The 25,162-nt window shown below is 43.9% G+C and overlaps 1 protein-coding gene across 1 annotated transcript in view; it reads right to left on the bottom strand.

Annotated features, from left to right (window-relative positions):
* Positions 1-9,101: 9,101 nt before the first annotated feature.
* LOC126155379 (esterase FE4-like) overlaps positions 9,102-25,162 on the bottom strand; it is a 110,920-nt gene continuing 94,859 nt past the window's right edge. The window contains exon 10 of the mRNA XM_049916227.1: positions 9,102-9,460. Coding sequence (XP_049772184.1) covers positions 9,301-9,460 — 160 coding nt within the window. The 3' untranslated portion in view covers positions 9,102-9,300. The remainder of the gene's footprint in view (positions 9,461-25,162) is intronic.

The following is a 25,162-nucleotide window of genomic DNA, read 5'->3' as shown; positions in this document are numbered from 1 at the left end:
ATCCACCACTGCTGGCGGCTCACCTCCAATTGCGCAACGCTACGCGCTGTTCACATCCAGCTGCCCAACACTACAATGGCAGACAACAATGCAAACTAGCCACAGACTGCACACAGCACAGCCAGTGATTTTCATACAGAGCGCTACGTAACGTTGCCAATAAGAAAATATAAACAGCCTACTTACACACTCCACCCCAGTAGGACTGCTTCAGAAGTGTAGATATAACAGTATAAATAAGCGAGCATAGGGGTTCAAAGCATTCAGTCATCTCGCTATTCCGTCTGCGTTGAGAAACGGGGAGAGTGACAGGCTTTTGAGCTTCAGAGAAACCACGGCTAATCCTTGGTGATGAAACTCTGCTGGCTGGCAGCTCGCTGATTAACTTGACAGGCTTCGCAACGAGTTTCGCCACGACTGTGGCGGTGCTGTTGTGGGACTTCGAGAATTTCACCATTGTCTGGAGCTCGTGTGCAGCCAGCCACCACCCGCTGAGGGACTCCGGTACAACTTCCGAGGACCTCTGCGGGCAGTGCTCATTCTTCACCGCTAGAAACACACATGGCACCGCGGTAGCTGCCGGCCACGACATAGGACAATGGAAGTCCCAGGCGCCATCAGGGTATCAGTGCATTCCGCAGTGGGCTAAATGCCTGTAAATACTACGCTGTTTACCCGCACATCCTGTCGTGAATCTACTCTCCCTCGCCATTTCCCTCGCCCATCCTGATGCGTAGTGGCCTGGTATCTGCCAGATCGTTACAGCTGAAAGTTAGACCAGCAATGGTACAGACGTGTGTTTTGTAATGTTAAAGTACAAATTTTTATACACAAGGTGTTATTGGTATAGGTACAGATATTATGATCATTGCTGCCTTGAAATGTACGCACTTCAGAATGTTGCTTATTTTCTCTGCGTCAAATGGTCTTCCCACAAACACATCACATAGTTTACTATCTGATGTTTCTGCATGGTCGTAACTATGCCGTGACATGAAGTACATCTGTCAGTATAGACTAACCATATTGTCTCCACGCACCCACAATTCAACATCTGACCTGCTGGCCAGGGAAAAATTAATTTTAATGGCTTCATGTGCCATGCGTACTCGGACATACTAAGCAACATAAAAGGCTACCACTTGTAATAGGTATAATTATTAGTCTGCAAATTAAGTGTATACTGAAGTAATGTTGTTAAGTACACTGTCCCCAGTCAATAATAGAAATATCTGCATTGGTAATGCTAACACTAACGCAAAACATCCTTGCATTTTAATAAATTTAATGTCTGGTGCAAAAGTCGTAGTATGCTTGTCAACTAGACTGTAGCTTATTTGAGTAGTGCCAATAAGTGATTCACGTTTATTTTGATAAATAACACAGACAATGTAGATACGGAAATATTTAGTTTGATTACCATTGTGACTTGAAAAGCGTGGTATCAATCAACTTTAGTTGTCGTCATAGTACATTAACCAGTAAATTTCATTACTAGTGCTACTACGTTAGAAAGCAGGTTACGCTGGTTGTGCCATGGGTGTTTTCTGCTTCAAATCTTATGTATTTTGAAAAAAATTTATTTTGGTACAAATATTGAATTTTTTTTCGTGTTCAGTGATCTCTGGTGCAAAGAGCTATCGAAGTTTAATCTCTGTGTGTGGAACCTTGTTCGACCGCTGTCTTTCGCCATAATTACATTCGTTTTCCGTGCTTTACGTCAGTCTCCTTGGCTGTTACGAATACCTGCAGTGTAATTGCTACAATGCAATAAAGATTTAAGTAACATTTTCTTCCCACCCTAAAACGGTGCTTGATCAGTTTGATTGTCTTTGGCTTCGTCGTGTGTTTCGAATTTTTGAGCATTATATTTAAATTTTGATTTTATTTAGAAGTGATTTATGGAAATATAGTTCATGTATTTTCAGAGGGCGTTGGCACAATAATTCAGATCCGTAAATTCTGCCACCTTCCTTGCACATTTACTTTTCTAATCAGGTGCTGAGTTTGATCTTTGAACCACAACTAACCTAGCGTTACAGAAGCGTATCGTTAGGACAGCAACACATATTACAAAAGATTTTTAGTCGTGGATGTACAGTTGTTGCTGATATTTTTTGACAAGATGTAGGAATAACATTGAGATAGAATGAGATTTTCACTCTGCAGCGGAGTGTGCGCTGATATGAAACTTCCTGCCGGATTAAAACTGTGTGCCGGACCGAGACCCGAACTCGGGACCTGTGTCTTTCGCGGGCAAGTGCTCTACCAACTGAGCTACCTAAGCACGACTCACGCCCCGTCCTCACAGCTTTACTTCTGCCATTACTTCGTCTACTACCTTCCAAACTTTACAGAAGCTCTCCTGCGATGCTTGGAGAACTAGCACTCCTGAAAGAAAGGATATTGCGGAGACATGGCTTAGCCACAGCCTGGGGGATGTTTCCAGAACGAGATTTTCACTCTGCAGCGGAATGTGCGCTGATATGAAACTTCCTGGCAGATTAAAACTGTGTGCCGGACCGAGACTCGAACTCGGGACCTTTGCCTTTCGCGGGCAAGTGCTCTACCAACTGAGCTACCCAAGGACGATTCACGCACCTCCTCACAGCTTTACTCCTGCCAGCCCCTCGTCTCCTACCTTCAAAACTTTACAGAAGCTCTCCTGCTACCCTTGCAGAACTGTTCATTCTGGAAACATCCCCCACGCTGTGGCTAAGCCATGTCTCCGCAATATCCTTTCTTTCAGGAGTGCTAGTTCTGCAAGGGTGGCAGGAGAGCTTCTGTAAAGTTTGGAAGGTAGGAGACGAGGTACTGACAGAAGTAAAGCTGTGAGGACGGGGTGCGAGTCGTACTTGGGGAGCTCGGTTGGTAGAGCACTTGCCCGCGAAAGGCAAAGGTCCCGAGTTCGAGTCTGGGTCCGGCACACAGTTTTAATCTGCCAGGAAGTTTGAAATATAAAATAAACATTGTGTTGCTGACGAGGTTGAACGAACATTGTAACACATGACAAGCATCGTGTGTTTTGCAGAGCAATTCTGATGCTGAAATATTTAATTTGAGGGCTCACTGTGTTTTACATCAAGTGTAAACCTAAAGATCAAATGTCAGTCTTCCTGATTAGCATACCAGAGAGCCCACAGTAATATTTTAGGCATCGGTTTTGACAGATATTTTAGATGTTGGAATGACATTGACAAAAATAATGTTTTGAAACGATAAACAGTCTTGCCTTCAAAACATCCTTTATTGTTTTATGTTTTTTCCAATATTGTGTTGCTGATGAAATTAAGGTATTTTTACAGACATTTTAGAGGTTGAACTAACATTGTACACTTGAGAGCATCATGTGTTTTGTAGCACAATTTAACTAGAGAAATAATTAATCTGAAATCCACTATACATCACATAAAGTGCGGTTTAGAGATCGAACTATGTACATTCACAAGTGCTGACACTTGTTGACGACACAAGTAATAGAAGCATAATGCAGTAGTTGAAGTAAAACTCAAACTTCGCAACTATGTACTAGTAATCACATTGAGTAAGCAAACATTGGTTTTTAACTGTTTGTGGAAAGTATGTTTTATACTCGTTATAATATTCCACTGTGAATGCTGCATAGTTTCCTACGAAATTTACAGATTTGAGATGAAATTCACAGACGAGACAGTGCATTACTCGTATTTGACACAATGAAAATACTATGACTTACAGTAGTACTGTCAATATGTTTACTTTTTTGAACATTGCGTAAAAAATTCAGATCAGATATTTTTAAACACGAAACAGAGTTATGAAATTTAGTTGACTTTCACATACTTTCATTAATAATGCTAGTCGTTCAGTTACTTTTGAACACGATGCCAGATTCAAGTTTGTGTGTGTGTGTGTGTGTGTGTGTGTGTGTGTGTGTGTGTGTTTTGCTTGTGATTGAGCTTAGGCTATATTGTTGATGTGTTTGCATAGTTTTGATAAAAATTCAGATTGTTTAGTTAGTTATAAACATTTCAAAGATGGTGGGTCACACGGTACATAGTGACTGGCTGTTTCGTTTCTACGGCCTATACATTAATGAACTGTAATGGACAGGTCTAATCGCTTATGTCTGTGTAAGAGAGAGATACATTTTACTCACAAGGCAGAATTTTTCCTGCCAAGGCAGAATTTTTGCTTTCGTTACAGTGTATTAGGTTTCTGCTTGATATAATATTTCGTACATGGATCTACGCAACCTGTCCTTGTAACATCATGCTTTTTTGCCCGGTATGTTGGCAACCAAACAGACAGAAGTAAAAATGGCCCAATAGCCATGACACTCAGTTTACAGTATGTGACCAAGCATTACGATGGTGAATACTCGTCTGACTCGTCTGTAAACTACAGTTATTTGGGCGTGTAAATAAGGGTACTGCCATGCCATTCAGTAGTTTCTGCCTATGTGCAGGGTGTGAGCCTTACTGTAACGTATGAGTATCATTCTTCTTGAGTATCTTTCCTCTTCTGTCTTCTTGTGGTTTGTAGGTTCTCCTGTGAGCTCACCGACTGTATTGGCTTTGTTATTGACAGCAGGTAGGTCAGCTTAGAAATGTGCATCGTCACATGACTGGACTGTTATGGTCAGGCTACCACCCATTGGCATGTGCAGGTCCTTAGGGAGGGAACTAAAAGGTGGTTGTTGTGGTCTTCAGTCCACAGATTTATTTGGCGCTGCTCTCAACGCTGGTCTATGCTGTAAATGAGAACTGTAACTCACATCAATTTGGACTTGCACACTGTATTCTTGTCTATGTCTCCCTCGACAATTTTTGCTCACACTTTTCTCCATTACCAAACTGACTATCCTTTGAAAAAATGCCTCTAGATTTCCTATCAAATGACCCTTCTTTTAGTAAAGTAGTCCATTTAATGCCTCCACATATGTACACATGCAATCTGCAGCGTTCTCCTGTACCCTTGTATGTCAAAATATTTTATTCTCTTCTTGTCTGAACGACTTGTCACCCGCCTTTCACTTTTGTACAAGTGTACACTACAGACAAATATCTTCAGAAAAGAGTCCCTAAAACTTAAATATATATTACGATCTTCCTGCCCAGATGGCAAAACTCACTACTTCAAGTGCTTCACTACCTAATCTAATTCCATCACAGGGTTTAATTCCACTACATTCCCTTAAACTTATTTTACATTTGTTGATTTTCTTTACAAAATCTCTTTTCGAAGCACTATCCATTCCATTCAACTGCTCCACCACGTCCCTTGCTGTCTGTGACAGAACTACAAAGTCATCAGTAAATGGTATAGTTTTTTTCCTTCTGCCTGACCTTCAATTTACTTTCCAAATTTCTCTTTGGTTTCCTTTACTGCTTGCACATTGTACAGGCTGAATAACATGGAGGATAGGCTATAACCCTGTCTCACTCCATTCTCAACTACTGCTGCTCTTTCTTGACCTTTGACTCTTGTAACTGCAGCCTGTTTTATGTACAATCTCTATATAACCATTCGCTCTCTGTACTTTATCCCTGACACCTTCAAAATATCAAAGAGTGTAGTCCAGTCAACACTGACAAGGAAAAGGTTAAGAAAAATACAAGAAGACAGAAAACAAAATCTCTGTTTCACAACAATCCACAACAAGGCTATTTTGTAAAAAACATCAGGGTATTACTTGAAATTTCATAGCTTCTGTCCCTACCATTACAAATATAAACATCCTATATCTATATGCACAACTAAAATAACTTCCAACAATAACATTTTGAAGGTATTAAAACCAGCCAGCCCATTGTGGATTAGTACACTGGTGTGAGGAATGTTAAAGATTCTAAAGACTATTTCATAAGATCCACGTGTCGCCATCTGTACACAAGTGACAAATTTATACTGTGGTTCAATGTTGGAAATGGAACAGTTTGGGGATACAGTGCAACACTAATTTTGATGAATCCTCTACTTAATTCTGATGAAGTGTTAGCAATATTTGCATTCAGCGTATATTTGTGTGTTCACTATAAAGAATATTTTCATGTAAAGTAAACTTAAGGTGCATTTTCCACATTTAACTGTTGGTTACAGTACTAAATACTTCCTTTGTGAATCTAGCTCCTATTTCTTTTCAAATGTTAGTTATGTTTACAGTCAGTGCTCATTTATGTATGTGTGTGTCTATTAAAATGTTCATGCGTGATTAAAACGCGCTACAAAAGTATGTTTGCCTTTCATCTACCTACATTCTAAGATAATATGTAGGGTTAGTATGGGTTTAAGAGTTCCTATATTTCTCCAGAACGCAGGCTAATCTCCTCAAAAGTCGTTTTCTACCAGTTTTTCTTCTGTAAATAATTAGTGTAATTATTCTGCAACCATTACACATTAAACTGGTGATTTGATAGCGTCTGCCTTCTTTGGAACTGAGCTTACTACATTCTTCATTATTCTTCATTATTTAAGGAGTATATCTTCAAGGTTTCATATATATATATATATATATATATATATATATATATATATATATACACTCCTGGAAATGGAAAAAAGAACACATTGACACCGGTGTGTCAGACCCACCATACTTGCTCCGGACACTGCGAGAGGGCTGTACAAGCAATGATCACACGCACGGCACAGCGGACACACCAGGAACCGTGGTGTTGGCCGTCGAATGGCGCTAGCTGCGCAGCATTTGTGCACCGCCGCCGACAGTGTCAGCCAGTTTGCCGTGGCATACGGAGCTCCTTCGCAGTCTTTAACACTGGTAGCATGCCGCGACAGCGTGGACGTGAACCGTATGTGCAGTTGACGGACTTTGAGCGAGGGCGTATAGTGGGCATGCGGGAGGCCGGGTGGACGTACCGCCGAATTGCTCAACACGTGGGGCGTGAGGTCTCCACGGTACATCGATGTTGTCGCCAGTGGTCGGCGGAAGGTGCACGTGCCCGTCGACCTGGGACCGGACCGCAGCGACGCACGGATGCACGCCAAGACCGTAGGATCCTACGCAGTGCCGTAGGGGACCGCACCGCCACTTCCCAGCAAATTAGGGACACTGTTGCTCCTGGGGTATCGGCGAGGACCATTCGCAACCGTCTCCGTGAAGCTGGGCTACGGTCCCGCACACCGTTAGGCCGTCTTCCGCTCACGCCCCAACATCGTGCAGCCCGCCTCCAGTGGTGTCGCGACAGGCGTGAGTGGAGGGACGAATGGAGACGTGTCGTCTTCAGCGACGAGAGTCGCTTCTGCCTTGGTGCCAATGATTGTCGTATGCGTGTTTGGCGCCGTGCAGGTGAGCGCCACAATCAGGACTGCATACGACCGAGGCACACAGGGCCAACACCCGGCATCATGGTGTGGGGAGCGATCTCCTACACTGGCCGCACACCACTGGTGATCGTCGAGGGGACACTGAATAGTGCACGGTACATCCAAACCGTCATCGAACCCATCGTTCTACCATTCCTAGACCGGCAAGGGAACTTGCTGTTCCAACAGGACAATGCACGTCCGCATGTATCCCGTGCCACCCAACGTGCTCTAGAAGGTGTAAGTCAACTACCCTAGCCAGCAAGATCTCCGGACCTGTCCCCCATTGAGCATGTTTGGGACTGGATGAAGCGTCGTCTCACGCGGTCTGCACGTCCAGCACGAACGCTGGTCCAACTGAGGCGCCAGGTGGAAATGGCATGGCAAGCCGTTCCACAGGACTACATCCAGCATCTCTACGATCGTCTCCATGGGAGAATAGCAGCCTGCATTGCTGCGAAAGGTGGATATACACTGTACTAGTGCCGACATTGTGCATGCTCTGTTGCCTGTGTCTATGTGCCTGTGGTTCTGTCAGTGTGATCATGTGATGTATCTGACCCCAGGAATGTGTCAATAAAGTTTCCCCTTCCTGGGACAATGAATTCACGGTGTTCTTATTTCAATTTCCAGGAGTTTATATATATATATATATATATATATATATATATATATATATATATATATATATATATATAATGTAATTAGTCTGAAATCTTCAAGTGTTCCCTCTCTTCCATGTATAAAGCAGATTACATGTTTCTTAAACTCGTTGTCAGTGATTATTAAATCATGCTATGTGCAAAATTCTATCGGCTAGCCCCCTCTTTCATTGCTTTCTCTCCCACCCATGTCCTCCTTCTCTTCCTTTTCCTTTCAAATTCCAATTACCCATCACAATTAAGCATTCATCTACCTTAACTAACTGAATAATTTCCTTTATCAATCACACATTGTTTTAACTCTTAATAACCTATAGAGCTAGTAGGGATATAAATTTTGCAACTGTGGTGCAGGTTGACTGTATGACTATCATAACTACAATAATATGTTCAGTTATTCTGCTCGTGGTTGGTTACATACATTCCTATTTTCTTATGAATTACTAGGCCTACTCCTATATAATTCCTGTTTGATTTTTGGTTGGCTATCTTAGTTTTATCCTTCCTCACATTTTTCATCCTTCCTGTCTAATTTCATTCCCTTTTTATTTCTTAGCTTCTTTTTTTGCTGCCTTCTTTTTTCCATTCTTTACTGATTACTTTCTCTGTTTTCTCCATTCTTTTTTACTAGCCATCCATGTTTCATTCTTTCTTTCATTCATTCTCTCCTTCCTACTCACTGTTTCATTCCTTCTTCCTTTCCTGAAACCTTAACTTCAGAAAATAAGTTCTTGAATTGCCCCTTTGCAGTTCAATTCTTCAGGTTTAACTAACTGTGGTTTAATTTCAAACTGTTATATAAAAGGAATGAATATTTATATTATTAAGGAAATAAGGGTTCATTGTTATGGATCTTTTCATATGTATTAAAACGATGTGATAATATGAAACAAAAGTTAATAGATTATCGATCGTAGTACAGTAAAGACGATTTAATTTTGTTTCCTTTACTTCTTTGTTGTTATGGCCATGAGACCACCTTCTAATAGATCTTTTCAAATGTATCTTATTCGCCATGCCTTAGTTCCCTTGTTGATGCAATTCAGACAGATCACAAATTTCCGTGTTAACATCCAATAGCAAATTCAGTTTCAGGATAAAGGCTGAAATAATAATGTAATACGTGTGTTTTGTTTGCATTTCTTTATTACAAATTTAGCATAAGTGTCGTTTCTTCTAACAATGGCTTCCTTTACAACTACAAATACTTTAAGAGACGTTATAGTTGATTATTGGCATCTGTGCACAGTATGAAGAGAGCGCTGAGGGTTTCATTGTGCGTGATGTGAGGCCAATACCTCTTGTTGTAGTGTGGAAGTACTGTGCAGTCTCTCTAGCCGCCATAGCGTTTGTACAGGTCGTCCCAGAACGCTACCCTTTCGGCAAACGGCCGCCGTTGGACACTGAATCCCTGCCGGCCTACGTACAAGTAGGCTGCGTCGTCTGCGGTGAAAGGTGGCCATGATACATCCAGTTCAGGGTCCGTGGGCTTCCTGTGGACACCAGACCATCAGAACGTCACATATGGAACAAATTTCGGGAAATTTAAAATCAAATCACTTAAGTAAAGAAGTTCTCGAGTTTATCAGTAATGGCTTTAGTAGCTGCGGAGTCGGGCAGAAGTATTACAATCGTGTAAATGCTGGTTCGAATCGTACTAGCAGCTTTATTTTTACTTTTGTTTAAATTCCATGTGTATGAATAAATCTTAATGTTAGTTAACAGGTACTAACTTGTAATTTTTTTAATAAAAGTGACACCTTGTTATTTTTACCTAGTTGTCAAATAATATGAGAAAACTTACATACATCAATAATCAATAATACTGTCTAGAAATAGAAAAAAATTTATTTTGTTTGTTGTTTCCCATTTATGTGACAAATTTTAATTTTTTTTAATTTTTCGAGAATACTCCCAGCTGTCCACCTTTGCAGCCAAGTGTTCAACTTGACAGACCGTCACTGGGGGGGACCCGGGTTCGATATCCAGCGCTATCAGGGATTTCTCCTTGGTGGGAGGACTAAATTGGACTGCACTTGGTCTCGTAATACCAACGGAGCAGCTACCTGATTGAGACACAGCGACTCCAAAGTCGAAATGTCGGTAATGGCCGAGAGAACGGTATGCTGATCCATGACCACCATATCCGATGATGAATGACCGATGATAAAATGGTGGTCTGTCGACTATCCCTTAGTCTTCAGAAGGAGGAGGAGGTCATTGTTTAACGTCCAGTCGCCAACGAGGTCATCAGAGACGGAGCACAAGCGCGGATTAGGGAAGGGTGGAGAAGGAAAGCGATCGTGTCCTTTCGAAGGAACCATCCCGGCATTTGCCTTAAGCGATTTAAGGAAATCACGAAAAACCTAAATCAGGATGATCAGACACGAGTGTGAAACGTCGTCCTTCCGAATGAGAGTCCAGTACGCTAACCACTGCGCTACCCGGCTCGGTTTAGTCTTCAAGGCCTGACCGCAGTGTTTCCTTTACACTCGCAGTTTTATGGGATTAATAATTAAAACAATAAGACGCAGTTTTCATTAAAAATATGATTCATTATTTGTTAATTAACATTTAAATTGGTGAATAAGTGTGGAAATTAAATAAAAGTTTTAAAAAATTTCTGTAGTCTGGAAATCTTCTGATCTTTAAAGGCAGTTGTCTCTAGGTTTTTCGATAACTGTGTTGTTCTGCTTTAGTTCCGTTGTAAGAGTGGAAAAGAAATTCCAGTGCTAATTACACAGAGAGGAGAGAGTATAGATGGAAAATGCACTGAGGTCCTCCATATGGAGGAGTACCTGCTTGCTGACGTGATAGAGGAAGAAATGGGTGTAGATCGGGAAGAGATGGGAGATCGATTGCGCGTAAGAAACCTCGATATGTTGCAAAAGGCGTTTTTTTATCGACAACTACTTATCTACTAGCTATCAGAATAACGCAACAGTGTTCCCAGCACCCAAGAGTCTTGCTGAGGTTTGTTGGTAGCTGCGGGTTGGCACATTATCGTGCGAACGACCTTGACATAACATTTAGCGGCATCACGACACCTCTGAATAATGTTTATCATCTCTGGTTCTCGCAGTCATGACTAATATTAAGCGGAGGGAACAACACGCAGAAGCGGGCAGCTGTCGTCGTTAGAAAGCATTGATCGGTATATGTGGCCATGTCATTTGCGCACAGAACCGTACATCGTTAGGTTCCTACATTTAGCTAACAAGGCACTGCCAGGGCGATGCTACAATTTGAGTGGCTGCAGCATGCATGCCATAACATATAACTTCATTTCTTATTACTTGTTAAATAAAACGCCAAATAAGAATCTGCATGAGTGTGAACGGTTTCTTAAACATAGTCACTAGAAACCGTCAATGAAAATAATTTTATAATAAAATTTTAAAAATTAAGAAATTTTTTGAAGCACCGAATCACTCTGATATTGTCATGTTGTTGGGAACGATGTCCTACTGTTCTGATCTGCAGAAAAGTCTTGCCAGTAGACAGGAAGTTACACTGACTGACAGAGTGAAGTACTCAGAAGACATAGCCGGATGTCAATGCAATTTCATACACATACACACCACAGATAGGTCGGTAAATTATTAGAGATCCTATTCTTTGTGACAGGTGAAATATCAACCAGAATGCATTAGTGTTCTTCATGTATAGTGTTGTAACCAATCCTGCTAGCCTTTATAAGGAACGTGAACACTTTAAGATGGTGAGCAATCACTGAAGTACACGGAGGTACGGAGTGCTCGTGTGAGACAGTGTTTTCAACGCCAAACAGTGTTTTAAAGGGGCCTTACTGGGACCTGCTTTTGGGTCTCCATTTGCTGGCAGGTCGAATCATGCGAAATTCAGAAATCTGGAGAGTGGGGGGCATTTTGATGTGACAGTGGGTGGATATTGAACTGCATGGACACGTGAGAGAAGGCACACTTATCGTCAAGTTTCCGGTCGACCGAGTGTAACCACCGCAAAATGGTTCAAATGGCTCTGAGCACTATGGGACTTAACATCTGAAGTCATCAGTCCCCTAGAACTTAGAACTACTTAAACCTAACTAACCTAAGGGCATCACACACATCCATGCCCGAGGCAGGATTCGAACGTGCGACCGTAGCAGTCGCGCGGTTCCTGACTAAGCGCCTAGAACCGATCGGCCACCGCGGCCGGCTAACCACCGCAAAGAAAAACCACTACATTATGCGCTAAACAGTTAGTAACCGTTTCACATCTCTGCATGCCATCCGAGAACAGGTAACGGACTCCCTGCAGCACACACTGTGTTATCCTGAACCACTAATCAGCGACTATCAGCAGCCAGATTAGGGAGTTACCTTCCCATGTACAGGATGCCATTAACACCACAACTCAAATGGCTGAACTTGGAGTGACTGGGAAGTACAGGTATGTATTGATGATGTTTGGCATCACACTGCGTTTAGCGACGAATCACGGTTCTGCATAACCATGGATGACCGCCGTCGGTTAGAATGGCGACGACGTAGGGACAGGTACGATTCTTACAATGATTTCGAGAGGCACAGCGGTATTACTCCTATCGTCATGGTGTGGGGAACCATCGGGAACCATTTCAGGTCACGGCTGGCAATTACTAAATGAATTCTGATAGCACAACAGTACATCAGATGTTCCCTGTCCTCATGTATTGTATTCTATTGTATGTTAACCAGGGACCTAGAAACGACGGAGAGGCTCCGTCCCCGCCGCAGCCGCAGTGGTCCACAACCCCACGACGACTACCGCAGTCCACTTCACCCTTCCGCCGCCCCACACCGAACCCTGGGTTATTGTGCGGTTCGGCCCCCGGTGGACCCCCCAGGGAACGTCCCACACCAGACGAGTGTAACCCCTATGTTTGCGTGGTAGAGTAATGGTGGTGTACGCGTACGTGGAGAATTTGTTTGCGCGCAATCGCCGACATAGTGTAGCTGAGGCGGAATATGGGGAACCAGCCCGCATTCGCCGAAGCAGATGGAAAACCGCCTAAAAACCATCCACAGACTGGCCGGCTTACCGGACCTCGAAACAAGTCCGCCGGGCGGATTCGTCCTGGGGACCAAGCACTCCTTCCCACTCTGGAAAGCTGTGCGTTAGACCGCTCTGCTAACTGGGCAAGCCCTCATATGTTCCTTTTCTTGCGACAGTATCGCGGTGCCATTTTCAGCAGGACAAGGCCAGTATGCGCATGACACGTCCCTGTGGATTGTCAGCGTGATGCTGAGGCACTCCCAGGGTCAACAGAATCCCAATATTTGCATCCAATAGTGCATGTGTGAAACATACTCCCATATAAAATGCATTCCCAACATGAATACACAGGATATAAAGCAAGAGTTCCGTAGTTGTGAACTAGCGTGCCTCAGGAGTGGAGATAACTATCATAAGACACACTTCTCAAGTGAATGAGTGGATGCAGCCAGGTCATAGGGGTTCCCATGTCAGAGTAATAAGTGGGCTCTTACTGCCAAGTTCTTTGTAAATTTGACTCGATTTGGTAGGCACTGAAACAAGATCACATACCCTCCCAATCCGTGAAGTCAATGTAGAGACAAGCATGGTCGGTACGTGTAGAGATGTACTCGTATTTCGACCTGAGAGTGTGCCAGCTGTGCTAGGAAGGTTTTGTATTAATCATTACTGTATGAATACCATATGATTTATATGTATTAATTATTTTTGTGTGCTTTTGCACATCACCAGTCGATGTGAGCATATGACTGTAATGACGGTAGTTTTGTTATTTTAACAAATGCTAATTTCGTGAATAAAACAAATGGCATCCATTTTGAAATCTCGACTGTGTCACGTGATAATCTGCCTAAGAAAGTAGCAATCCATGTCGGATAATAATACCTCATGAAAATCTAACACTTCACCTTTCACTGTACTGGGAAGCTACGTAGAGTTAAGAGACCAAGCCGGTGCAAATTACAGAACTGCGACTCCCTTCCCCCTCCCACAGACTGCAATTTCGGTATAAATAGAACTCGTACTGTTGCCACAGTGGCCACAGATTTCCAGTTTATTGTTAGGGATTGAAAGTATGTGCGCATGAGAATTATTCATGTTAGTGCTACGAACTGCATGTAACTCTCACCTACCAACCACTTTCTTTCTTAAACAAACAAAGTAATTACACCCTTTCATAAAAACCGTTGCAAATGGTAGGCCGTAGTCGAATTGCTGTAAGAATTTCCTTGCAAGCTAGCAGCGGTGTTGTCATCTTTCAGCTGGGTAGGGCTAATGGCTGCAGGCGAAGGCAATAGTCGACTATGTAACTGCGACATCTGAGGCGTTGCCAGATAGACGTTTACAAAATCGTCACGTTGCTGATGTAGGTGCACGAAATTGGCTCTCCCAGCCCACAGCTGGTGTCAGGGATCTTCTTACACTTACTGTACTATAGAATTACACACCCAAGCGTCCATTTCAGCGCTATCAACCTAATAAAAGCGTGTAAGATATTACAAAGCACTGAATATTCTACGACTAAACAAAAATGCAATGTGCTCTGCCCCAAACATATGAGTTTGGCCATCGATTTGAGCCTTGCAGTTGATGGTTTTAACTATGTACAGCGGAGAATATTGTTCCTATGGGATAGCGTACCTAGGAAAACGTGTTTTGGTCGATGCTTCACTAGTGACTGATTTTAGAATTACCTGAACTAACGTGCAGTAGAGACCGCCACATGCAGTACCCGCCATTTTACACAGTTTTCGATGTTGCTAAACCTCAGGTTGCGCCTTGTGCAGCACTTGGAGATATTGCGAGTTTTATCGATTTGAGTGCTGTCCAATATACTGAAGCTGTATGGAACATATTATTAATTCTTCAGTTACAGAATTGTTTGGCAAGTAAAATTCTATTTATTTTTAAAAGTAGTTATATGACGCGTGGACAGTAGTGACGTCAGTTACAAATTTTTTGTGCGTGCAACGCTTTAAAATACTAATAGAATATTTGTTCTTCGATGCACAAGCATGTTGCACCTGCGACCATGTTTTCACATTAGGAGAAAGCCTAATTTTCTGGGGCAATTGTTGTAATTTTTCGAAAAAAGACTACAGAACACAAAAACGAATGCCGTAATTTATAACTGAAATAAGAAAATAAATTGAACTAATATTACAGAGGTGGCCAAAAGTGAAAGTCTGAAAAGTTTCCCATGTACAACGCTCTCCCCGACCACTAATACCTCTAAGTTGCATAAGGCAACCGATATTTCATCTCCAGAAGCCTAACATATATCAAAAGGTCAAACTAATTATCACAATTAATGTGTGGAGACGACGAGGTATTGTGGTGGGAATGATTCGGAAAACGCACCAACAATCTGCTTGAGGCAGACAATTATGATAATCCATATTATTTACTAAGTGCAGTGTGGGAGTAAGAGTACGCACTACGGTACGAATGGGTGCCGTTTCCGAACACCAAGAACTGGCTACAAAAGGCCACTCCGCATTTTGCACACAAAGCATCTCCTGAATTTGAAAGACCACCATAGAATTAGGCAGGGCAAAACTATGTGTGATCCTACATTTAGGGGGATCTTGTGGGAATGTTTAACTTAGTGTCAGTTATTGCACAGTTAAACGCAAATGGAGAAATCTGCTATGGATTCTGGCCACATCTTGACCGCAGGGGAAATAACACCTTTCTGGCTAGTGGTTCCAGGTGAAGAAAGAGTGAATTGTGCAGCCACATAGTCAGAAGACAGATGTATCTAACCTGCTCATATTCAAAAGTCTTAGGACTATAGGTTGCAATAAAGTAAATCCGTCCATGGCAATGTTTGGGTATACGATACCTGGAGCAGTTCTGGAACGTAGCGTCTCTGGGAACTCTGGGGCTATTTGTGAACGCCAGCTGGACTTGGGTATACAGCTGCAAAGTGGTTTTTTTTTATTTATACAGTTATAAAGTGTCTGGACGACAGCTGTTTCGGTGAGTCAGCCCTGAGTGGCCATCAAAATAGTGGGAAACAGCACGAGAGCCGAGCGTAGCGTTTCGCATATGAGGGCGAGCAGTTTGGCTGCATAGAGTTGGCAGGAGGGGAGGTGAATTTGTGTGTGCAACTGAAAACTAGCCAGTCCCAGGTACAGAGATGTGGAGCGAGTAACAGGAAGCAGGTAAAACCCAGACCGGCGAATTTGGACAGTGGTCGCTTGTTTAAGAGGACGAGTGATGCACCAGCAGCAGACAGTCTGAAATATGGCTGCTTACAGCTCTTAGCAATTCGACAATAAATCACAGATACATAAGAAAATCCGACCTGAATACATCTGCGAGCTCAGAAAAATGAGGCACTTTCAATGGAACAATGATATTTTCAATATCTTTAAAATTACAAAAGTTAGTAATTTACAGATACTAAACATTTTCACAGTGAAGATTAGAATTGACAGCTTTTAAATTTCAACAAATCTTGTCTTGGACAGTAGAATTGCGCTAACGGTTCATTTCAATTCCTAGTACGAAATTATGGTAATTTAAGAAGTGGTCAGTTGCATGTGTTGGCTGACACCACTTTTGTAAAGAGTGACAGGAGAAGATACTTTCAAACGCGCGTAAATAATTGTTTAAACAATAATACCAACAGTGTGTTGTCATTTAATGAGAGTGCACTGACAAGAATGCTGCCTTATTTACGAATAACTTATTTATATTCATTGAAAATGAGCTGAGAGTGTACAACATTTCTTCGTTTAAATATTGTTTTAGTATGTTAGTTTAGTGCAGAAAGTCGCCAAGTTGAGCCAAATCACATCAGTAGAACTTAAGAACGATGTGTTTTGATGGAGACGGCCTTCAGCGAATGGAGAAGCAGAGAGTGGCGGGACACCACTGGGTGAAGTGTAAAGACTTCTTTCGGGTGGTGAGCTCAAGGAAGCGATTCTGGCCACTCTTAAGTTTCTTCTTGAAGAAGGCAAACCTGCCAGTGATAAAGTGCATCTTTTCGGTCGAGTGGGTGATTGATTCTGCGCAGTGAATGACAACTTTTGGAAGGACTTAGTTTTTGCGAGATGTGAATGTGCTCCAGTGCAGAACTTTTTCCGACTGCATTACTTAATTGAGAATAGACACAGAATGAGCTTCTATTAGTTTTCTCTAGTCTCTTATTGTGCAATCTGTTATACTGAACTCTGAATTATTTTGAGTTGGCGAATGTACTTAGTTTTGATAACTATATATGTGCGACCATTCTCGTAACCGTCTCAACACAACTTGACTGCATTCAATAAAGCTATTTTCTGCCTATTGGATATCGTAGGACCACTTTCCATTTATTTAAAATGTACTTTCTGAATATACATTTTTCAGCATAATTCTCTATCATCTACGTCAATTGCAGACGTTAGAATAAAACTCACTTTTCTTCGTTTAATATGTCTGTTTATTTTATTAATTGGTAAATGTAGACAGTGCATAGACTATTTCACTAAAATAATCTAATGGCTCTACGTACTATTGGACTTAACATCTGAGGTCATCAGTCCCCTAGGCTTAGAATTACTTAAGCCGAATTAACCTAAGCACATCACACACATTCATGCCCGAGGTAGGATTCGAACCTGCGACCGTAGCAGGAGCGTGGTTTCAGACTGAAACGCCTAGAACTGCTCGGCCGCAGCGGCCGGCAGACTATTTCACTGCAGGACCACTGCTATAACCAATTATTTGGAGCAAGTTAGCTTCTGGGGGACGTGTGCAGCTTGACCCTACAACATTATCGAGCTAGTCATTTTCAGACAGAGCCAAGCATAGCCCAGTTACCTGAAGTACGAGCAACAACAGGTAAATTCGCAATTAGTTTACTCATATGGAGTGCTGGTTAGAGATCAAGTAGTCAGCAGAAAACTGTTGGAGGCTGAGTTTCAGGGATCGTCAAGTGAGAACCAGTTAAAGGAGTAAGAAGGTGAAAGGTGTGTTCCAATGAGGGAGCATGGGGGGCTGGGGGGGTGCCGGCAGTCGGTATTAATTTGGTTTGAGTGGCCGCAAGCGTGAATCGTGAGCGCCGAGAGAGGAATAGCGTGAGAGCAACACGAAAGAAGAGTTTGGCAGTTCTACATGGAGCACTGGAACGTGAAGAGACGCAGCTTTCGCAGTGAAAGGTGAAGTTCCGAATGAAATTTGCTATAATTACGGATGGGAGGAAGGTATTTTGCTTATTAGCACATTGGAGGGCACGTAGTTTTCGATTAGAGTGACTAACTATTTCAGAATGTTATTGAGGCTAAGTTAAACCCTACACATTAAAGTGTGTAAAGGTATCGAGATGTCAATAGGAAAATATAATACACCTCCTTCACACTTAATTTAGATTGGCATGTTCATTTTAACAGTTGTTTTTTTCCTTTTTATGTGTTTTAGGCTGCGTTTTCATTTCTTGTTCATATGCGCCATATTCGTTGTATGAACGGAAGAGGTGTTGGCCTAATTTTACTCATTGTTCCCAGTCTCCCGACTTTGATATCCACTGAAGTTCACTGATCCTATGAACCGACGCGGGATCTTCAGACAGTCAGAGAGGCATCTGATTCACGGGGTGAAATTTTTATAGTAAGACTGGCGACCAAGTTAATTTCGGTTAAGAGGTACAGACAGAGGCAGGGGACAGGAAGAGGCAACAAGATATGATTATCTTTGTTTCGGCGGTTAAATGAAGGGGTTGAACTCTGCAAAGAACGAGAGAACATGCATAGTAACCTATTCTCGGTTGGTATAGAACCGGCCGAGGAAGCGAATCTTTGTTCCTTGTCAGCTGTAGTACAGCAAATGGCTCGTTCGATCCGGTTCATCATCACTGCTCGATGTAATCGATTACTCTCTATAAGAGGTGCAAAAATGAGGACTTCATTATTACAGCACATACTTAGGCTAATTAAGCTTGATTTATACTCGAGTGTGTTGAAAGCTTGAGTTATGCAAATCGACCTCTCGTGTCAACGTAATAAATTCACATTTGATATCTTGCCTTTGTCGTCTTTTCCTTCTACGAGGCAGCCTAATTGATATTAGTATTAGTAGAAAATGTCGCAACGTAACAACACTCAAGGACAAATCCGAAAGCTGAGTCGTCAACGAAATACAAGACCTACCAGTGAAAAGAGTTTCAGAAGTCCTTATTACTGCCGTCTACAGAAGGAGGGGTCTAGACCCCATCACTGGCCTCTGTACAGTGGCGCTGGTGAGTCCTCGCGTTCTGGTGATATTGTTACTGTGGTGTCACCGCCAGACACCACACTTGCTAGGTGGTAGCCTTTAAATCGGCCGCGGTCCGCTAGTATACGTCGGACCCGCGTGTCGCCAATGTCAGTGATTGCAGACCGAGCGCCGCCACACGGCAGGTCTAGAGACACTTCCTAACACTCGCCCCAGTTGTACAGCCGGCTTTGCTAGAGATGGAACTGACAAATTACGCTCTCATTTGCCGAGACGGTAGTTAGCATAGCCTTCAGCTACGTCATTTGCTACGACCTAGCAAGGCGCCATAGCATTTGATATTTATCTTGTGAAGCATGTACAGTCAAGAGAGATGTTCACCAATTGTGGATTAAAGTTAAGTATTCTACCAGTTACCTCCTTTTTTTACTAGACTCAGCTCCTATAACTGTTCCAGACCTCACACCAGCCTGCGTGAGCTTAAACGCGTGCCTTTCGGCCTCCTCTAGCAACACGGTGTTGGCTCTTCTGCCAACACAGCAGTTACATGCAGAAAGTAGTCCCTCCTACCGAAGCTTCGCGATCGTCGAGTGTCTTCGGGTCCTCTGAACCTCCCAGCGTCGATCTGAACTGTACTAGTGCTTTATGCGGAGGATATGGGAGACGCCTCCGCGCTTTTGTCTTCTTGAGGATCATAATAATCGACTTCATGCGTGACGCTCGACAAGCGACGAAGGATACTGAGACCAAAAGAAGCACTTTAATATCTTTTGCTATACTCCCACTTTACGCAAAGACGTAAAAATCCGTACCAAGGCCCCTCGGTTGTATCTCACTGGCCAGTGCTTAGCTTTATGGGGCTTTCTGTCTTTCCGCAGCATCCAGGATTCGCATGCACCGAAGTTTCTAGCTTCTTCATCCCTGGCAGTGAGGCGTTTCACATAGTCATCCTGAGTAACGTCTGGTTAAAGTGGGAACAGTGGATCCATTATTTTTTGGCGTTGCGATTATGGAGTGGAAAGTACTGTGTGAAGTCCGTATGTCGTTCTTCGGTGCAGTGTATGCGAGTGCCTCGACGGCAGTATTGTATCCCAGTCTCACTCTTCGATAGTAACGTACATCGACAGCACGTCTTTCGACTTCTTATGACACTGTTCTGCGAGCCTTTGTGTGTAGTAGGCAGTTGTAATCATGTAGTTGACGTCGAAAGTGAAATTATTTGTGGTACTATCCTCTAATGGAAAAACTTTTCCATGATCACAGATCATCACATGGGGTGCTCCGTACTTCCAAATAACATCGTGCACAAGGAAGTTTCCAATTTTTTTATTTCTGGCAGTCAGTAAAGTTTGTTGGCACCATAGGGGGTAAGTTAGCCAGTTACCCATCAATTTCCGTTTGTCGATTTCAGGAAAATACCGAAGAAGTAGATTCCAGTTCGGTGAAACGACGCTATTGCAGGTGGTATTGGTACCAGATGCCCCGGAGGTAACTGTAGCACCTGCCTCCTTGATATTCCTTACAGTGCCTCACATAATACCTAACGGATCGGCAGAGACCTGCCCGGTGAACCCTGACATCTGATTTGGTCTCGAGTCTTTACGAGTCCGGCGTGACCTGCTGTTGCAGCGTCGTGAAAATAATTCAGGATCTCTGATCGCGTTTGAGTATCACGAGAAATTACACTACTGGCCATTAAGATTGCTACACCAAGAAGAAATGCAGATGATAAACGGGTATTCATTGAACAAATATATTATACTACAGCTGACATGTTATTACATTTTCACGCAATTAGGGTGCATAGATCCTGAGAAATCAGTACCCAGAACAACCACCTCTGGCCGTAATAACGGCCTTGATAGGCCTGGGCATGGAGTCAAACAGAGCTTCGATGGCGTGTACAGGTACAGCTTCCCATGCAGCTTCAACACGACACCACAGTTCATCATGAGTAGTGACTGGCGTATTGCGACGAGCCAGTTGCTTGGCCACCATTGACCAGACGTTTTCAATTGGTGAGAGATCTGGAGAATGTGCTGGCCAGGGCAGCAGTCGAACATTTTATGTATCCAGAAAGACCAGTACAGTTCGTGCAACATGCGGTCGTGCGTTATCCTGCTGAAATGTAGGGTTTCGCAGGGATCGAATGAAGGGTAAAGCCACGGGTCGTAACACATCTGAAATGTAACGTCCACTGTTCAAAGTGTCGTCAATGCGAACAAGAGTGATCGAGACGTGTAACAAATGGCACGTCATACCATCACCCCGGGTGATACGCCAGTATGGCGATGACTAATACATGCTTCCAATGTGCGTTCACCACGATGTCGCCAAACACGGATGCGACATCATGATGCCGTAAACAGAACCTGGATTCATCCGAAAAAATGACGATTTGCCATTCGTGCACCCAGGTACGTCGTTGAGTACACCATTGCAGGCGTCCTGTCTGTGATGCAGCGTCAAGGGTAACCGCAGCCATGGTCTCCGAGCTGATAGTCCATGCTGCTGCAAACGTCGTCGAACTGTTCGCGCAGATGGTTGTTGCCTTGCAAACGTCCACATCTGTTGACTCAGGTATCGAGACGTGGCTGCACGATCCGTTACAGCCATGCAGGTAAGATGCCTTTCATCTCGACTGCTAGTGATACGAGGCCGTTGGGATCCAGCAAGGCGTTTCGCATTACCCTCCTGAACCCACAGATCCCATATTCTGCTAACAGTCATTGGATCTCCACCAACGCGAGCAGCAATGTCGCGATACGATAGACCGCAATCGCGATAGGCTACAATCCGACCTCTATCAAAGTCGAAAAGGTGATGGTACGCATTCCTCCTCCTTACACGAGGCATCACAACAACGTTTCACCGGGCAACGGCGGTCAACTGCTCTTTGTGTATGAGAAATCGGTTGGGAACTTTCCTCATGTCAGCACGTTGTAGATGTCGCCGCTGGCGCCAACCTTGTGTGAATGCTCTGAATAGCTAATCATTTGCATATCACAGCATCTTCTTCCTGTCCGTTACATTTCACGTCTGTAGCACGTCATCCTCGTGGTGTAGCAATTTTAATGGCCAATAGTGTATTTCCGCTCCACATTATCATAATTCCTCTTACACAAAACTCCGTTTATTAACTGGAATCCTTCTTTGGTGGGTTCCTTATTCTTTAAGGCCCTTTAGGCGGCAAACTGTCCCTAAAGGCGTAAGAATCAGCACTGGTCAACGGCATGAGGATGCAGGAGGCAATGAAAACCATTGCATTTAAGACACATAACGTGTATTACAGTTGTGCCTTTCAGTCCGAAGACTGAAGACAAATCGATTTACCCATTTAATCTTCATAATTCCATTGCAGCACCATATTAAATAATTTCTCTTTTCCAGAGATAATTTTCTTTCTGTTGCCAGCTTACATATTGCGCATCCACAAGAAGTGTACCCCGTAACAGAAAAATTGTGTTTACAATTTTTCCAGTGCAAAAAGTTTCGGATTAGTTATCTGTTCGCATCTCCGAAAGCGGAAGGTCAAGAAAGGGGTGACCACGAGAAAATGAACAACCAACGAAGGGATAAAAGTCTACGATTTGGTGCGTGGTATGTTGTTTAAATGTACAGGACTTCAAAACTATGCACTTACCAAGACGACAAACTTAGTATCCTATTGCTATGATAACAATGTGTCGCACCTGGAAACTGTCAGGTCATTAATATACCTGCCTGTAGTAATTTGTTGCGATGTGAAATGGAATGATCACATAGGCTCAGTCGTAGCTAAACAGGAGATAGATTGTAGTTCACCGATAGAATACATGGGAAATGTTACCTGCCTGCATTGCTTACCAAGCACTCATTGGGCTCTACCTACGATCCTGCTCAAGTGTGTGGGGCTCTTACCAAACAGAACTAACAGGGGATTTTAAAAGTACACAAAGGCACCACGAATGGTCAGCGTTTTGATTGACCTATGGGAGAGTGTCACAGAGATGCTGAAAAACTGAAATGGCAGACTTTTTTTCTTCTACGATTATCTCACAGAAAGATCTCGAAGGTAAAAATTGGGAAGAGTCGAGCTCACACGGGGACTTACCGGCAACCGTTCTCAAAAATGGTTCAAATGGCTCTGAGCACTATACGACTTAACTTCTGAGGTCATCAGTCACCTAGAATTTAGAACTAATTAAACCTAACTAACCTAAGGACATCACATACATCCATGCCCGAGGCAGGATTCGAACCTGCGACCGTAGCGGTCGCTAGGCTCCAGACTGCAACGCCTAGAACCGCACGGCCACTCCGGCCGGCCAACCGTTCTCACCCAGAAACATTCGTAAATGGAAAAGGACAAGGGGAAAATAGCAGTGGTGCACAAAGTATTCCACAACACACCAGCAACGAAAGCGCGTTAATATTGCATGGTCACAGAGTTCTGAGTTACACTCCTGGAAATGGAAAAAAGAACACATTGACACCGTTGTGTCAGACCCACCATACTTGCTCCAGACACTGCGAGTGGGCTGTACAAGCAATGATCACACGCACGGCACAGCGGACACACCAGGAACCGCGGTGTTGGCCGTCAAATGGCGCTAGCTGCGCAGCATTTGTGCACCGCCGCCGTCAGTGTCAGCCAGTTTGCCGTGGCATACGAAGCTCCATCGCAGTCTTTAACACTGGTAGCATGCCGCGACAGCGTGGACGTGAACCGTATGTGCAGTTGACGGACTTTGAGCGAGGGCGTATAGTGGGCATGCGGGAGGCCGGGTGGACGTACCGCCGAATTGCTCAACACGTGGGGCGTGAGGTCTCCACAGTACATCGATGTTGTCGCCAGTGGTCGGCGGAAGGTGCACGTGCCCGTCGACCTGGGACCGGACCGCAGCGACGCACGGATGCACGCCAAGACCGTAGGATCCTACGCAGTGCCGTAGGGTACCGCACCGCCACTTCCCAGCAAATTAGAGACACTGTTGCTCCTGGGGTATCGGCGAGGACCATTCGCAACCGTCTCCATGAAGCTGGGCTACGGTCCCGCACACCGTTAGGCCGTCTTCCGCTCACGCCCCAACATCGTGCAGCCCGCCTCCAGTGGTGTCGCGACAGGCGTGAATGGAGGGACGAATGGAGACGTGTCGTCTTCAGCGATGAGAGTCGCTTCTGCCTTGGTGCGTATGCGTGTTTGGCGCCGTGCAGGTGAGCGCCACAATCAGGACTGCATACGACCGAGGCACACAGGGCCAACACCCGGCATCATGGTGTGGGGAGCGATCTCCTACACTGGCCGTACACCACTGGTGATCGTCGAGGGGACACTGAATAGTGCACGGTACATCCAAACCGTCATCGAACCCATCGTTCTACCATTCCTAGACCGGCAAGGGAACTTGCTGTTCCAACAGGACAATGCACGTCCGCATGTATCCCGTGCCACCCAACGTGCTCTAGAAGGTGTAAGTCAACTACCCTGTCCAGCAAGATCTCCGGATCTGTCCCCCATTGAGCATGCTTGGGACTGGATGAAGCGTCGTCTCACACGGTCTGCACGTCCAGCACGAACGCTGGTCCAACTGAGGCGCCAGGTGGACATGGCATGGCAAGCCGTTCCACAGGACTACATCCAGCATCTCTACGATCGTCTCCATGGGAGAATAGCAGCCTGCATTGCTGCGAAAGGTGGATATACACTGTACTAGTGCCGACATTGTGCATGCTCTGTTGCCTGTGTCTATGTGCCTGTCGTTCTGTCAGTGTGATCATGTGATGTATCTGACCCCAGGAATGTGTCAATAAAGTTTCCCTTTCCTGGGACAATGAATTCACGGTGTTCTTATTTCAATTTCCAGGAATGTATGTTGAAAGTTTCATCTTTACCTCATTGGAAAATGGTAGTTGTAAACAAAATACCCTCCGTCATACACCAGACAAGAAAGCGAGTTAAAATTACAAATCAGCCAGCTCTGAGCTATGTTGGAAGTTTCAAGTCTCTAACTCAG

Source organism: Schistocerca cancellata, chromosome 1 (assembly GCF_023864275.1).
Source record: "Schistocerca cancellata isolate TAMUIC-IGC-003103 chromosome 1, iqSchCanc2.1, whole genome shotgun sequence".
Lineage (NCBI taxonomy): Eukaryota > Metazoa > Arthropoda > Insecta > Orthoptera > Acrididae > Schistocerca > Schistocerca cancellata.
Note: the sequence above shows the minus strand (reverse complement) of the source record. Positions and strands in the feature narration are given on the sequence as shown.